General features: G+C 33.2%; 1 protein-coding gene across 1 annotated transcript in view; it reads right to left on the reverse strand.

Moving 5' to 3' along the window:
* The window catches only part of Smp_136560 (hypothetical protein), a gene marked incomplete at both ends in the record, with an annotated part of 48,059 nt that overhangs the window by 24,323 nt on the left and 6,469 nt on the right, over window positions 1-17,267 (reverse strand). The window contains 10 exons of the mRNA XM_018790818.1: window positions 2,491-2,642; window positions 4,651-4,748; window positions 5,761-5,907; window positions 6,060-6,208; window positions 7,117-7,259; window positions 8,298-8,631; window positions 11,081-11,350; window positions 12,341-12,916; window positions 14,327-14,395; window positions 15,024-15,204. Coding sequence (XP_018645840.1) covers window positions 2,491-2,642; window positions 4,651-4,748; window positions 5,761-5,907; window positions 6,060-6,208; window positions 7,117-7,259; window positions 8,298-8,631; window positions 11,081-11,350; window positions 12,341-12,916; window positions 14,327-14,395; window positions 15,024-15,204 — 2,119 coding nt within the window. The remainder of the gene's footprint in view (window positions 1-2,490; window positions 2,643-4,650; window positions 4,749-5,760; window positions 5,908-6,059; window positions 6,209-7,116; window positions 7,260-8,297; window positions 8,632-11,080; window positions 11,351-12,340; window positions 12,917-14,326; window positions 14,396-15,023; window positions 15,205-17,267) is intronic.

The raw sequence follows: 17,267 nt of genomic DNA on the forward strand, positions 1-17,267 counted from the left end.
CACTTGCCCAAACCGAAGTAGGCGGAGCGTGACTCGAGCCTGTGACACAGTGGTTGAAAGTCGAACACTCTAACCACTAAGCCGCAGCTATAATAAGACGTCCTCCCTTTCCTAAGAAGTAGAATGCTTATGTTATTCCTTAAAAAAACTATTTCCAACAAAACAGTTTAGTGTTACTAAATCCAATGTGCCAATATCCCATTAGAATAGAACCCGTCAGAGTATAACATTACATCATATTGGTAGAAGAGAAAAATTACAACAACACTTAAATTGTATTACCTTTACACAAGATGATGACGATATGTTCCAGTTGACAGCACTTAACTGAAAAGTCATCTTACAAAGTATTTGAACACTAGTCCATATAAAAACAAATGTTGTCATAAATCCATGCAGATATGGAAAAGGGAAACAAATCACGAGAAATATAAGAGAGACAATATTCGTTGCCGAAACCTACAATAAAATAATTTTTTAAAAAAGTTGGTTTCAGAATATTATTTAAATTAATAAATGGATTCAAGAATACTTCATCATATCCTATAATTAAGGATACTACTCATAATAGATTTTCAAAAGAATGTATACGTACAAATCCTAGAAAAGTTAGTAGGAAGATTAAATTGATATAGTTATCATCAACATAGAACTTGGGACAAATGTGAGTCGATCTCAGCTGCTACATCTCACACACAAATACACCAAGAGAAAATCAACAAGACATGAAATATAGAGTGGAAAATAATATGAAAAGTAATAGAAATCTAAACATAAGAAATATAATGGAAAAGAAATAAATAAAATCAAAAGATGTAAAATTACGATTGACATTAAAGACATTATTACTTCTTATGGTCAAAATGTTAAAAACAGTTGAGAATTATGAAGTAATATAATAATAATAATAATAATAATAATAATAATAATAATAAATTTGCAATATCCTAACAAGTAAAACATTGAGTTTCTGACATTTCACGACTTAATGTAAAATTTGAAAAATCCCCATATTGTGATTTAGAACAACATTTCATAAGCGAACAGTATTGTTTTCGATTAAATCCTCATCAGGGTCTACTCTAATATACAGTAATATTTATATGCATTTACGAAATTATTAAACCAATCAAGGCAGTTTATGATTCAATGATAACAGTGGAATAGGTTACGTAAATAAACATAATAAGTGAAAAGTACAAATTGATAGTGTGGTGACAGGTGTACTGGCTGTGACAAGAATAATTAAGGTTTGAATCAATGTTACATAATGGGAAATAGGTCAATGATTAGAAAAATATAGATGAGATCATGGGTCAATTGAAGCTAGACCACCGGGGAAAACCTGGAAGCACTGGACGGCCGTTTCGTCCTATTGTGGGACTCCTCAACAGTGCGCATCCACGACCTCGCCTCGCGAGACTCGAACCCAGGACCTACCAGTCTCGCGCCATAGCACTTAACCGATAGACCACTGAGCCGGCATCTCATGGTGTTTATGTCTAACTCCAGGTTTTCCCTGGTGGTCTAGCTTCAATTGACTCACGCTTTCAACTATGGAAATACTAAATCTCCACAAAACCCCTTCTGATAATAGAAAAATATAGACACTGAAATAACATTCACAAAAATTATAAGATTACGTAATAGGAAGTGTTCAGGCAATCGGACCGTGAAACGCATATTTGAGAAAATAAATAGATAATTGGTGGGAGGGGGTGAAGGAAAAAAAGTAAACGAAGAAAGAGTATGGGAAATAAAATTATTTATTAAGGCCAAGGGAGAAATAAAGATGTTACAAATTTCTTATGAACACAAAGGCTTGGATTGTTGGATCGAATTCCTATAGCTTCTGCTATGTGTGAGAGACGAGATCGAACCCCATAAGAAAAACTAGTAGGAATACGATAAATAACTTTAAATGACTTATTTCTGTCAACTATATGACCGCTATCGATCATGTGTGAAAGAACCGAGCTCCGTATTGCCTTGACAGTACCTCTTCCTAACCACGAAGGGAGGTGTTCACTAACTCTTTGGTTCAGTTGTCTGGTAGTGCGCCCAATATAGCTTTCTCCACAGGAGCAGCTGAATTCATAGATACACATAGAAGTGACATAACCAGGTAACTTATCCTTTAGTTGAGGAATCACCGTATATCGGGTCGAGTACGATAGACAGAGGTCGGCTGCATTAAACGTTCTCTTCGCTGCTCTAGTTAGTCTATCACGTAGCACATCACCAGCTAAATCGCCGTTGAATTGCAGTTTTAGGAAGACAGGTTTCTTAGTAGCTGTTAGTATCTCTATTTTCTTATTTGTTACACGCAAGTGTTGTAAGTTGGTTTTTCAAAGAGTAGGATAACTGAATCAAATTAGCACAAATTTAAAAAGTACGAAAAAAATAAGTCAAAATATTTAGTGTTAAAAAAGTAAAATAATTTAATGGTATACAATATTTCAATTTTTTCACAATAATTTAAAAACTTACTTCATTTGTACAAGTGACAATTATCACTAATCCAACTAATTTAATCCAGTGTATTTCAAAGAAACGCCAACAATGATTTGTGAGACTATCAGCCCAACAATATAATTTTGAAACAACTATTTGAAATGCTGAATTCACATCTTCAATAAAATCTACGATAAAATATATTAAGGGTTTAACAAAGGAGAAATAATGATTCAAGTTGTTGTAATTTTTAAACGATGAAAAGATAAAGAGCAACTAAGATACCCAACTGGAAAATACATGAGTAGTAATTCCACTCACTTATGCAGACCGCATCTTAAAGTTCTACATTATACACACAACTAAATAGGACCACAAGAAGTAGTTTTGATAGTACTATTATATAATGTGTATTTTGAACAAAAGTAACAGACAGCCACGTTTTTCCACTGTTTAAAATTAGTAGTTAAACTTTGGAGGGTCTCTCAGACATGTTACTGGACTTTAATTTAGTTGCCGACGATATTGAGTTGGTAGTGTAAATGTGTTATCTGTAAAGAACCTTTTCTACACTGTTTATGTGGCTAACAGTGTTGACAATGAAATGAATGCTAGCACTTGATTAATTAATCCCCCACGTAAATAAGTATAGGATAGACCTTAAACTAACAAAGTGAGAAATACTTCTACGAAAATAATAAGAGTCTGTGTATACGATAACTCTTAGAAGAAAGTGATTAGAAATTGTCGGAATGCTTCTGTATCTGGTAGTTGGGTGATTCTCATTGGAGATGAAGAAAGTGAGATTAACCTACGTTGTGCAGTAGCTATGGTGTTTTTATCTCAGCCTTGGCCAAATATGGTACAATCACAACGTTAATCCGACCAGAAAATGTCGTATATAACGAAACAGTATAGGCACCTGAACTATACGCTTGTGCAACGTGACCTCATTGAAAGATTACTGCCACATAAAGGCGATACCGTACAAATGCTAAAGACTGGCAATGTAACAAAGAAAATGCTGTGTTTTCTGTCTTGGTTACATTTAATACAGTTATCCAACGTTTGAAACTAGAAAATTTAACACAAATTTCGCAAATAAAATTAGAGAATAGACCAAATATAACCACAAATCCACTTTTTTAAAAATATGTGGAAATAACAAATCAGTGGATAAATTAGTTGTCGAGATGAACAATAATACTTCAAAGGCAATGAGGATAAAAGACTTAAATAAACATTCATAAACTATCTTAGAAATAAAGTACGCTGCCATGTTACTAAATATAGATTTACCATGTTGAATATGTTAGTATTTCAACTTATCGCGCACCACGTACCATGAAATACTGATAAGATAGAAGAGAGTGACCTCAATAAATTACAATCACTACACAGAGAAATATTATTTTGACCCCTAATTTTGTTTTGATCAAGTTAATCATATGGCGTTACGGAAAAACATCGATTTTGGAACAACCGATCTTTTAAGTATTACCACTTTTCTCTCACTCGTAGTTCAACTGAATTTCTTCCTTAGGTCATCGGCTATTCTATTTTGTATGAGATAACTGATTCATGGTTACCTGATTCAACCTTCTGTAAATGACTATAAATTTAGTACTGAAACAAATCAATGTTAACTGACTAGAGATTTTGCTCTGAAGGTATATTTTTAACTGTTAATTAGGTTTCATCAGTCGACTAAAGTGAAAAACCAAGAAGAGATATAGTTGTCTTTTAACTATATCTCATTAGTTCAGTTTTAAACCTGAGCTGGAATATTTCTATACATAATAAGTCATGCTATAAGCGAATAAAGTCAGAAACCTTTGAAAACTATTTTTAGAAATGATACTGTCTTCAGGAGATAAACAATTAATGGAAGGTAGTTATCTGTCAATTAAAATAATTAGATGTAACGACTAGGAATGTTAAGAGACTGAAGGTCACCGATAATTATTTCCCCTTAAACAGTAAACTCGTGATGAAATAATGACGTTTCGACAAGTGTTGACAAAACCACAAATCCGACTTAAATAACTACTTCACACAATAAAAGATTTAAGGTTTAATGATATGCAGGTCAGAAAGAAATCTAAATAAACATAAGACTAACTATAGAAAAAATGATAGAAATAAGTGGTAGAGAAAGAGTTAACCTACAAATGATTGTTTAAGTCTGAAACTTACTGGACATGTTACTACTCTGAGAAATAGATGTATTTGAATTGCGATCGTCAAAAATCCCAGAACGTGAATTCACAGAACCCCTGGAAACTTGAGGCAATCTGAAATATTAATTGAGACCATTTTACGACATGAGATTAGTTTCACCAAATAAAATGTTATAAGTTTATATACATATACACAAGGCAACTTGTGGATAAGACCATTAAGTCTGATATAAAGTACTTTTTCGTTTGCAATAGTGATAGAATCTACTGAAAGTGTAAAGCTACAAAATCTCTTCTACTATTTTAAATTATTCATTAATACGATTCGGCAGAAGTACCAATTATGAATAATCATGAAAAGTAGTTTCCATATAGATAACATGCAATGCAAATTGTATCCGTCGTTTAAAAACGAAATGCAGTATAGTGACAAAAGGAAGTTATAGCCGATCTTTATCTTGAAATAACTTTCTATCGCTTCTCATTGTATGATCATTGCGTGATTTATCTAGAAGATCTATACAAACATGGTTCCAAAGTTTGAAAAGCGAATGAATTCCAGAACCTTATAAGACTAAACGGTGTAATAACCTAGAACGGTAAATTATTTAACCATGATAACTATATTTTCGACATTGCGGTAATTTCAAACAACCAAAAAATATCAATTAAAGGCAAAGAAGATGAATGCAAAAGCGCTATCCTACAATATATGATATAACACGAAACCGTGAAGATATGTTTTAAGCAATCTAATTGAAAATTTATTTAATTCACAAAACAAATGTCATAACTCCATTTTTCTACTCCACCTAGGCTAATTTACATTATATAAATATAAAGTCACTCTGTACTGCGATTAATGTGATTTTAAAAACAAAAGAAACAACTTAAAATTGGCACTATTAAGATAAATTTAATCAAATTATAAAAAGGATTTGATTTGCAAATCATTACTGAACTTAGAACCTTATCTATATGATGATAGTAATTGAAAAAAAAATGTATCTCGATATTAAAAATTATCCGTTACATAGGTCAAACGAGGATACTACATATCATGAACATAAGTATAAATGTATATTGTTGGTTATTTCAAACCATTAAGACAAAATATAAAACTTACTGAAAACGATTTAATGAGGATGCTTTAAGGAATGGTATATGAAAGTAATGCACTTGTAAAATTATAACAACTAAGAATACAACTGGTGTTAGTAAACGTTCAAAAAGAGCTGCACTTTCAAAAGTTTCTAATCCAAACGCCTTTAAGCTATGAAATAGAAAAAAAAGTGTCAAAAAGAGGGAAAAAAAGTAGAATATATCTCATAATTTATCAGTGTCCTACTTTATCTTACATGAAATAAAATATTGCAACCTTTATACAATGAAACATCATTTCAAAGAAACAGAATATAAACTTACATCTCAGGTGAAAGATGTAGTTTCTTTTGCCAAAAACTGGGTGACTCATTAAATTGAAAAGTATAAATACACAAAAGCATCGCCATAGAATATACAACAATGACCCACCAAAAACATAACATTTGACGACGCCAAATAGTATAACTTATCTGAAAAAATGGAGAATTATGAGTTTATAGATTTGCAGTAAAATAAAGTATTCAAAATAATATACGATAGTATAATCCACAACAATTTCATCATAAATATACCTTGATCAATCAGGTGCGACAAAAAAAGTTTATAGTGATACTTCACGTCATATAGTTACAGGGAATTGAAGACAGACAGTAATTGACAAAAGCAGATTCATTAAATTTATAAATATTTGTTATTATAACAGCAATTGAAAAAGTCTTGTTGTGCTAATGAGGTGTAGAAACTTGGACCGATGCATATGTGCCTGGTCCTACGTTGTGACTGACTGAATCGAAAAAGTACATATTACCATTAAGAAATACAATCTCCAGCTACATGCCAGGACTAAGGGAAAATTAAATGGTTTCAAACATCCAGTAAATTTAGAATAATGGGAAAAACATAACACCGAAATATTACGTCCTTCTGTATCAACAAAGATTATTTATCAAAATCTCTTATATTTGAATAATATATATTTGTAAAATCTCAGCGAATGAATTTGTAGTAAATCCAACGTTTCGTCTGACAATCTGGTCCAAGCTTTTTCAAGGAATTATAATCAAACATCAAAATTATCGACCTATTCAGTGTACAATGAACCCGGAGAACCATGTACCTATTTATATTCGATAATTTTGATGTTTGATTATAATTCCTTGAAAAAGCTTGGACCAGATTGTCAGACGAAACGTTGGATTTACTACAAATTCATTCGCTGAGATTTTACAAATATATATTATTCCTATATAATGTCTTACATCAACTCGGCGCTCAAATACTGTGAAACTATTCGCTCTAATTTAGACGAGAGTTCTTATATCTCTTATATTTGTCTAAGTAAACGAAAATAAACGTTGTTCTGCTGACTCTATCTCACCTGAAAAATCAACATGAAGTAAATCAGCATAACCATGTAAACAATACGAAATACAACGACAGGCTGTTGAACAGAAACCAACAGCATACTCAGACAACAAACGACAATCCAATACTTTACGCATAAAGAATGCATAAATTCAGCTATGACATGAAATAGAAAAAAAAGAAATACAAGATGTGAGCATTACTTATATTTTATGTATAAGTGTAAATTTACACTTTATTTGTAAATTTAAACGAAAGGCATCTTAACACAATAAAACTATCTAAATGTCCAATCGAAAAAACTTATTATAAGGACATAAACATTTCACTATAATTCGGTTACTACGTAGTATGGAGTATGATAACACGTGTATTATTCGTTTCAATTATGAGACATGTTGGGCAAACAATCATCCTAATATAGAAGAGCATATAATTATTGCCAACTTAGTTCCAAACGTGTGCTTAAAATAAGGTATGGTATGATTCAGATAGACAGTAAATGGAGGAACAATATTAACGTAACTCATCTACCAAGTACAGTTATTTGTTCTTAACTGCTTTTTACAGTAATAAAAACAACGAAGACACATTAACCAAAGTGAGTAGAGTGTGGTGTGAGTCTTCAAATAATTGACTAGGAAACAGGTACTTTAGTGATTATGTTAAGGAAATTAATCTATTAGTTTTCTAAAAAAAAAGAAAATGAAACACTTCGTAAGAAGAAATTACAAAAAGTATACATATGTCAAACGTAATTAGGGGGATCGTTAAATCTTATTAAACTATGGAATAGAATAACTAAAAATAGCACAATTGCATATAAAAATGTTGCATAGAGAACCTTATCGTAAAATAAAAATGCAGTAGTTCAAACGGTATCTAAAATCTGATACTATCCAAACTAATAAAAGCAGTCAAAGAAATGGCACTTCGTTCGTCGATCAGTATTCTACCGATTCATTTTAACAACCTCCAAGTGTCATCTAGTTACATATTACAAAATCTTCCTACATAGCAACCGTAATGTAGAAATTATCATTTGAGGTTTCATAACCTCACTTTTGTGAAATTGACTTGTACCGACACAAAGCACTGAACTATATAGAAAATTACTCTCCCTTATAATGAAAGTATGCCAACAGTTTTAAACAAATTATAGGGATAATTGAATTTAAAGTCGAATAAAATTACTGAATCGCCTGTAAATATTATTGTCTACAGTTCCGAAAGACGCTGCAGGGCCATAAATAGCAGCATTATAGCTAGTATGTGTTTGAAAATCGTCCGCCATATTTAAGAAAGGAGTTAGCAAGATATTATTTCCATCTTCTTTATTACTTCGTCTACGAAACTTTAAGATAGTTGGCAGCGACTTCTGAAAGCGAGGAAGAGGAGTAGAGCCTGAACTTGTTTGTAATTCTTCACTTTTTAAAACAACTCGTTGATGATGTGCTGATAATCGCTTGGCTGCACGTTCCATTACAAACAATCTCAAAGTCAACCAAAAGCAAATTAAGAAACCTATCTAAAAGAAGAGAAATTATAAGATATTGAGCTTATATTTACATTATATTTTACTCATATACTCAATGTAACAATAATTTCCAGTTACTTAAAGAGACGCTAAGAAAATATCTATCCACCTTTGGTGATTACGATTTCCCCAGAAAGTATAATTCATCTTGATCGATAACCCGATAAGTCAGAAAAATTAATAAAAACTCGTCAATTCTCCGAGATAATCCATTCATAATAAATTTATACATGACGACTGATAGTGACTACAGAATTTACACTACGTTACCATTTAGCCTACAACTATCGCAATCAGTTAACCTTGGCTTTTAGTACATGACATTCAACATCATACCTGTTAAGTCGGCTTACAGTAAACTCTATCAGAGCCTCCAAAGGCTCATAAAGAGCCCCAACCAATCAGCGATTAATTAGAAGCTATGCTACTAAAATAACGAGATCCTGATTGGCTGTTTAACACACTGCTACTATGGAAACTCAAAGTCTCTTAATTACTATAAAACCCCGGTATTTTCTGTACATAAATGAATCCTGTAGCAAAGCGCTTCCGTCATACTTTGTACCTTTTTCTCTGGTCTTCAAGTTGCTGTATAGTTCTAGCTCGGGGATACGGGACTAGCTTAGGGAAGCAAATATAGCGTGCACAATCGGTCAGACGTAACAATACCCTAATAAGGTGACGTTTAAACTCCACTTCAATCCGTCTCCACTAGCTTCTGGGACTATCACTTTTTACTATCCTAGGAAATCACACTCCACAAACACATCACAACGGCTGAATTTTTCTTCATTTTCTTTATTGTTAAGACAACAGAACTGACTCGAATATGCGATTACTCTTGATATAATTGGTCTACCATGAAGAGTTTACAAGACTGGATAAGTCCATGAATAGTTTTAGCTGAAAATATACATCACAAGGTATTTTGGGGCTCAGATGTCAATCTAATATGAGCTCCGTTATTATTATTATTGTTATTATTATTATTAGCTTTATTCAATATTATATTTTCGGTACAATATAGAATTCTCAGCACAAAGTACTTCAACAAGTTTCCGTTTCTTATTTCTTCGTCCTTCCTGACGATAAATATTGAGTGATCTCCAGTTAGAAGTTAGCAGCCCAGTCAATCGACATCTGGATAATGTACATTCTTCTCGCTACATATTGCAAGCAACCACGGTATCTCTGATTAGGCCTTCTGTAGCCTTTACAGCGAAAGGTCTTACACTTTTCAGAAACGCACCTGAATAGGTTGCGCGATTAATAGGCATAATGATGTATTAAAATGAACAAAATTAGATAACTTGTTGAAATATCTAGATGACAGGAACAGGTAGCCCAGATGTTTAAACAGGCTGCTGTTTACAGTGCCATCATTATAATAATTTTCTAGACAGTACCTACATGGTCATAGATACTTTTTTTATAAATCTTAGTAACATTTTGAAAAAACTAACGGGGAAAACAGCTTATATTAAAACGTTTTCGTGCTAGATTAGTGTCCTAATGATAAATTTTCTGACCAACTAGCTGAAACAAACAATATTTTACTTACATTTTATTCAAGTTGACATTGAGTCAGGAAATTTCAAGCATCAATATCAACATTAGTAATTTTTGGACAGACTGATGAATAAAATGCCCATCTATTTTCGTTTTACCGTAATAATTTATTTAGTTTACTAAGGTAACTTTGTGAGAAAACCAAACGTCTCCTGATATTGAATTGATAAATATGAGACAACTGACTGTAACAAATAATGCTTTGTCTGTGTATCTTAGTTATAGTTATATCATAAATATGTTATATCTGCAGTATGAATGACTGATAACATACCTACTTCTACTTCTGTTTTCAAACTAAACTAGACAAGATACTGGTAAGAGGAAGATGATCACCTTTATTTTAGGCTTGGTCTACGAGGTATGAATTTGCTGCTAGCATTCCACTTGATATAGAAGCACGTATAATTATGATGCTGGCTTACTACTCAAGACAAAAATTCTTTTGCTGAAAGTTGCTAACCTGAGATCTGTGACCTGAAGTAATCCGAATGGTTGATGTTCAACTAGTGTGTATAATGTATTTTTACTCACTACACATGGAGACTGCCTGGGAAATAATTTCCTACTTAAAATCCATCTGATAGCGTAAGTAAAATATACTTGTGATAAATAAAATATAATTTTGTATTTCTAAATTCAAATACATGTTTCACGATCAGTCTGCACACACGATTGAAATATTTTAAGTGAAGTGGTTGACATACCAACAGATCTACTTCAGAAATTCGCACCTTTATTGAGCTGACAAACGATGAAGCCTTAACATGAGAGCAGAAAGTTTGTATGGCACTTTACAATCGAGGTTAATAAGCGGCTTAAATAAAGTAAACTGTATATTCTTAAAAGTTCCTTTGAAAATAAATATTACCTGAAGAGCAAGAGCGCCAACACAGTGATCTGATCTCTGCATTCCCAATTCAGATAGTTGAATACCATCGGGTGTCACTGCTTGCGGTAGTTCGTCGGAGTTCAAATTTAATCCATAGATATACTGTATTAGAATTAGAACAATAGCATAGAGGACAATCAAAGGACTAGAATATAAACATGCAGCTCTAGATTTGGGAACAATCCATAGGATGCACGCAGATAAAAGCAGAATGAATGAAAGCCAACTGCGATAAACAACAGCCCAAGCCTACGGATAAAAAAACAGAAAACTCTTATACATCACAATCAGGTAAAAGAAAATTAATGATCTATAGAAATGAGCATGTGCTCACGAAAGCTATTCTATACAGAAAATTGAATAACCAAACACATAAGTAGTAGAACAAAAGTAGACCAACAGTAAGAAGGTATCATGGAGTTTGAAAGTGCTGTTTCGTTTGATGCACCAAGACGCCAAGTTGAGTGGATATCAGTCATTCGCTTACCAACACAAATTGATGTACCTTGGACAGTGATTTGTAGTCAAATACCTTGTCAACAAAAATTTTGTTTCTATGACCTATTTATTCAAAGAACTCGGAACAAGATAACTAAATTATATGCCACGTAAATTTCTGTGAGTTACTTTAGAATTGAATGAAAGCTATCAACCTAAGCCTTTTGAAAGGATAAATGGTGATTAATCGTAAAAATCTACCTGACAACTTAACTACTAAACATAAAACTATAAAGATCTCTAACTTACGAAGAGAATTCACATCACAAAGCAAAGTATTTTACGCCAAAGTTTTGCATGTTTAAGAGGACCAGGTAACAAACAAATAGTAAAAGAATTACGTTATGGCACCAAATCTACAGTATAGTCTTTGTCTACATACTGAACATAGGGTAACCCCCCTCAAAATAATAGCGTTACACTGACAAAACACGCTCCCTCCACACATTTAACATTGTATAATCCCTTCGATGAGGTCTTTTTTGTTTTAATAGCTTTTTACTTTCATTTGTTTTCTGTCTCCGCTTCGCTGTGGCGACGCACTCCATAGTGGGAAACTGTACTTTTTTTCAACTGTCAAGATAAATTGTTCTAAGTACCCTAATTAGACGAAACTGTAGAAGAGGACTGCAGATTTACTAACAAGTTTGCAAAATCGTAAAGAACTTCATAGAAAACATTTACAAAGATTGTCAAACATTTTGTTGAACAGACATACAAACAAGTAAAAAGAAGGTTTACCATCATTGCAATAAGCGTGAGAATATAACTATTCTTGATTGCTGAATAGTGCAAACTGAGCAGAAATGGACGTTCTGTAGTAACATTATTTCCAGACCATCCATACATGTATGTGGCAAAAGGAGGAGTAAGGCCAAATAAAGCATCAAAATGAGGTTCTACAGGAGGCGATAAAAATTGTTCATTAGAATTATTTTCTGGTTCCAGATGTAGTACAGTAACCTGGTGCGAAAGGGATTTTGGAACGTGGCTTGTGCAATCTGTTGACACTTCCCCTCTAATATGACTTATACCAAGAGATAAAGATTCTTCTTTTTGATCCATGGTCGTACATTGTTTTGAAGGACTACATTTCTGAGCGAGATTCTGGTCAGGATGCAACTCCGAGTTATTAATATCCGCATAAGATTGATCTTTACATGTTATGTTTTCATTCCCACAGTCAGTAGGCAGAGCAGAAACTGTGGTTGTCAAATTGGTAGATGAGCATGAATCTGAGAAAGTAACTGCAGGATTAAGTAAGTTTTCCCGAGATACTGACTCTCTAGTAGTTGGTATATTATTCACAACACCCACCTAGTATAAAAGCAAAGGTTTATACTTATATCGATAAATGACCAATACGGTAATAAAATAAAATAACATACACCAAAGCACATCTGCTATGTGGCTCGAATCGATGCATGCAAAATACTTGAATCTATAATCGGATCGCTTCAAAAAATAAGGCGAGTCTCACCCTTGATACCAGATTGAATACAAGGCTTCAACCGATTTCTGGATCACGAAGAATACAGGGATAATTTCTCCAAATATATCATATATATATATATATATATATATATATATATATATATACACCACACCGTCATTAGACTTGTGTGACGACTGGAATACTACCCGGGGGCCAAAACCAAAGCAGATGGTTTTCTTAGGCGGCCACTCCCTGAGACTTTAACCTGGAGGTCTAATCCACACGGCGTGGAGCAACGTTAGGAAATGCAGTCTAATGGTAACTGATGACTAACAATAGGTTCATACGCCATTTGTTCCTTCAGGATCCAGAAGCCCATGTACACATTTGGTTTGGATTCAGGGTTTTCCCCCAGGTGGACCCTCCATGTCCACCAACCCGGTTAAATTGGCGTAAATTCGCTTTTTGTCCTCTCATTTCCGCAAACAACACCCCCACCACGGGAAGGCAGTGAGTAGAGCTTCCTTGGCAGTGGCTGTATACGCCACTGATATGAATACAGTCCAGTAATTTCTGGAAACGTAGTACCACTTATTCCAAATTCACAATGTTATTCGGATTTAAATTGAGAGAAACATATAAAGAAGATTCATATATTCACCTAAAAGATTTATCCATTTGTGTTTTTTAGTGCATGAAGAGAGTAACACAATGGTAGGGGTTACTGAAAATTTAGTAGTTACTAACCGTTATAATTATGCCAACAATTACTAATCGTGGTTGAAAACTGGGATGCCTTAAATAATACTTGTAAAACGTGAATAATTCGATTTTCTATAATATACTTTAACCATCTGGTACAGAGATAGAGAACAAAAAGCAAATACTTAGAAATATCGTAAGCTTTAGATAAATAGGATGGCATAAATCATTACAAGCAAAAAACCTTTATTACATTTACGAAGTCCCCCCGAATATATAAATTGATCTGGTAAGAATCCAACCAAAAATCAAAATGCTTGCCTTACACTACATTAAAAAAGGAGTAATATTTCATGTAGTTGCCATTTTAAAAACGAAATCCGATCCATAACGGGTTGTGATGTTTCTTACTGAGTTTTACAAGACTACGTAGCGACTTATTTAGAAAAAAGTTCAAATGTATCCAATTAAATAAGACTATCGTAAATCAGTAAAATCTGAAGATGGAAAAACTTGGTTCAATGTGTAGCTTGAAAATATTTGATATCAATGTCGCATATTTGAGATATAACAGTGTGAAATTAACTTACATTCTCATCATGACAGTTAGGTGGTACTTCACTTTGGAATGTAGAATCCTTAATATTGTTCCGAAATAGCTATGAAATCAAACAAGGAAACTGTTTCATTACAAGCAATAATTAAAAGTTAAATTATCAATTTTTCAAGTATCAGAACAATTGTGAGATAAATTATTGATGTTTAAAATGTACTTTCACTTGAATTTCGTTGAATAAATATCATATTAACAATCTGGTACAAATGGTAATTTGTAGTTATGTTATAAAGAAAATTTTCAGCCATATAGCCATTTGTATCTAACCAATGGTTAATAATAAACTAGAAATTCTAGCAGTTCACACATCCTAGAACTATTATATTTTTTAAAAATATTATGAATGGCTGTTGTACTTGAACCAAGTAGTAGAACAGCAGAAGTAATTTGGCCAAATATAACGTCGAGTTGTGTATGGTAGTAAGAGTGCATGGTCACTTGCTAAAAAAAATTAAACAATATTTAGACTGACGAAAGAGAAATGTAATCATGGTGCTTCATTTGATTCAAACTAACTAGGTGTGTTACGTCACATGCAAAAAATGTGTAATTCATAGACAGTTATGAAAAGCCTAGATGGTTGTAGAGCTACTTCATATACTCATCACCTATAATTGATAAATACTTTACAAGGATTATGAATAGTCTTATAAGAAGTTACGAAGGCTTACCGGTTGTGAAGAAACGCTAAAATGTGAATCTAACCAGCGTCGAGTTTCTAGCACCAAGACATAGTACAGTAACATTGTAATAGGTGGAGCCAGACAATCTACAACACGAAAACTACTTGGGAATATAATTTCGCCGGGTTTTTTACATGAGGTGTGCATAATATGGTATAAACCAAGTAACCTATAATCAAAGAGATAAAATTATACATTAAGCGAGTGGTATTTTGAAATGTAGATACCACTTAAAGAACTAATACTCAGAAAACATGCAGTAACGTACGGAAATTACAGTTAAGCCTTAATACTGAAGTTTCTCCAGTTTTAAGAGCGACGGAATAACTATAAATCATATAAACCGGTTTGTGATAATTGAACTAGTCATTATTGCTATGTTCGCTCATTCGCTTCCTATTTTGCTGACTTTTTCTCCTTGTTCTGATGTGAAATGTAAAACAGATAAAAAGGTGTTGATCCCCACTTTGCATATCTGTTTTTGTTATTTAGGTTGCGCCTAACTGAAATGTTTCTCCATTTTTATTAGTATTATCACTATTATTATTTCACTCTCATATACTAATTTCTGTTCGCTGTTTTTTTATGCACACCTTACATTATCCTTTCACAACCATACTGTTATTGTGTGGAGCATGTGTTTGGTGCCCCATTGTACTAATATTTATGTTCGAATAAATAAATAATGCTACAAACAATTGATGGTTTGGGGATTGTAACCATTTAAACCAACTAAAAATCGAGAAGGAATAGATAGCGACTTAAATTACTGGCTTAGTGTGATAAAAAAAAGACGCAAATGCGTGCAGAATGTTAGCTAGAAATTATGGATAAGATATACGGAGACAACTTTAGGGTAGAAATAAACCCGTAACCGATACGTTTTGCTATTTATGTAGTTTGATTTTAGAAGTCTATTACTCCACATACATCACTTAGTCAAACTCTACTGTTTATAGTAAGATACCTGTTGTTATCTTGAGTAATTTTAGTTTTTGACTGTTCACATAGGAACGCATTTCCTACCACCGGACCAATACCACTTAAACTGTACAACCATTCAACCTAATCTCTCAAGAAACCATACAGTATCCAAATCCTGATAATGATCATATTTCAAAATAATATAAGCGGTGTTTAATAAAATCAACCAAATGAATTTTCTAACTAAAGACAAGAGTACTGCATACTGATTTGCAGTCACGTACTGTTTTATCCTCGAATGTGAACTCCCTCACTCCATTCTAGAAATCCATGTCACTTACAAATCTACTTCTAGTTAGGTTTATGATATGTTAAACTGTCTTTAGTCGCTACCGTCTACACTGATACCTAACAGAACCATTCAGTGTTATCCAAGCTAGTCTTATTCAACAATCACACACTGACGTAGGTCGGATGGTAAGCAGATCTGGTCACAACTTCAACAAACCTTGCAAACGATGTGTCTTACACTCATTATCTGAGACTAAAAACGGTTGGTTAGTTATGATCTCACGGATAAAGCCCTAAGGATTATACAACCTTATGATGTGGGGTTTTATTAGGCAAGACTCAGGAAACAAGTAAGTAGTGATTTTATAGTAATTTTTCTACGTAGGCAGAAAGATGTAAACAAAGATGAAACTTTTTGGTCATACTATTAACTGGAGTCACCATTCTACCAAAGCCACTGTGGATTTCCGCACAAATACTTGATGTGTCATGTGTTAGTGTTGAAACTAATACTTCATTCGGCATTTACTTTGATCATTTACATGCATGTACGCAATCGGACAGCTAATTAAGCACCAATTTCTTCATGCGAAGAATGATTTACTACAATTAGTGGGAGTCAGTCAAAAGAGCTCAAATAAACGGGAAACCACATCTTTCTACTACAATAACAGCAATGGTGATTATCTAAGCTTGATACATCTAAAACAATTGTTACTCGATTCATATAGCTAGTCAGTCAATATAAAACAGATTACTAAATGTAGTGAAGTGTTACATGAGGTGTGCAATTTAATGTAGAAGGAACTAGTTTATATCTTACCGTGCTAAAAAACTTCCATCCTTGCAGAATGCTTGGAAGAAAGGAAACTGATATAGGTAGTACAAACAAACATGTAAACCGCTGTACACCAAGAGGAAAATGCGTAAAGAAGCAAATGGCGTTGAGCTGACTTTATTTCGGCAGGCCCAATATGTACATATAGAGAGGAAAGATAAAAGATAAACGCAAGATGG

This window comes from Schistosoma mansoni, assembly GCF_000237925.1.
Source record: "Schistosoma mansoni, WGS project CABG00000000 data, supercontig 0013, strain Puerto Rico, whole genome shotgun sequence".
Lineage (NCBI taxonomy): Eukaryota > Metazoa > Platyhelminthes > Trematoda > Strigeidida > Schistosomatidae > Schistosoma > Schistosoma mansoni.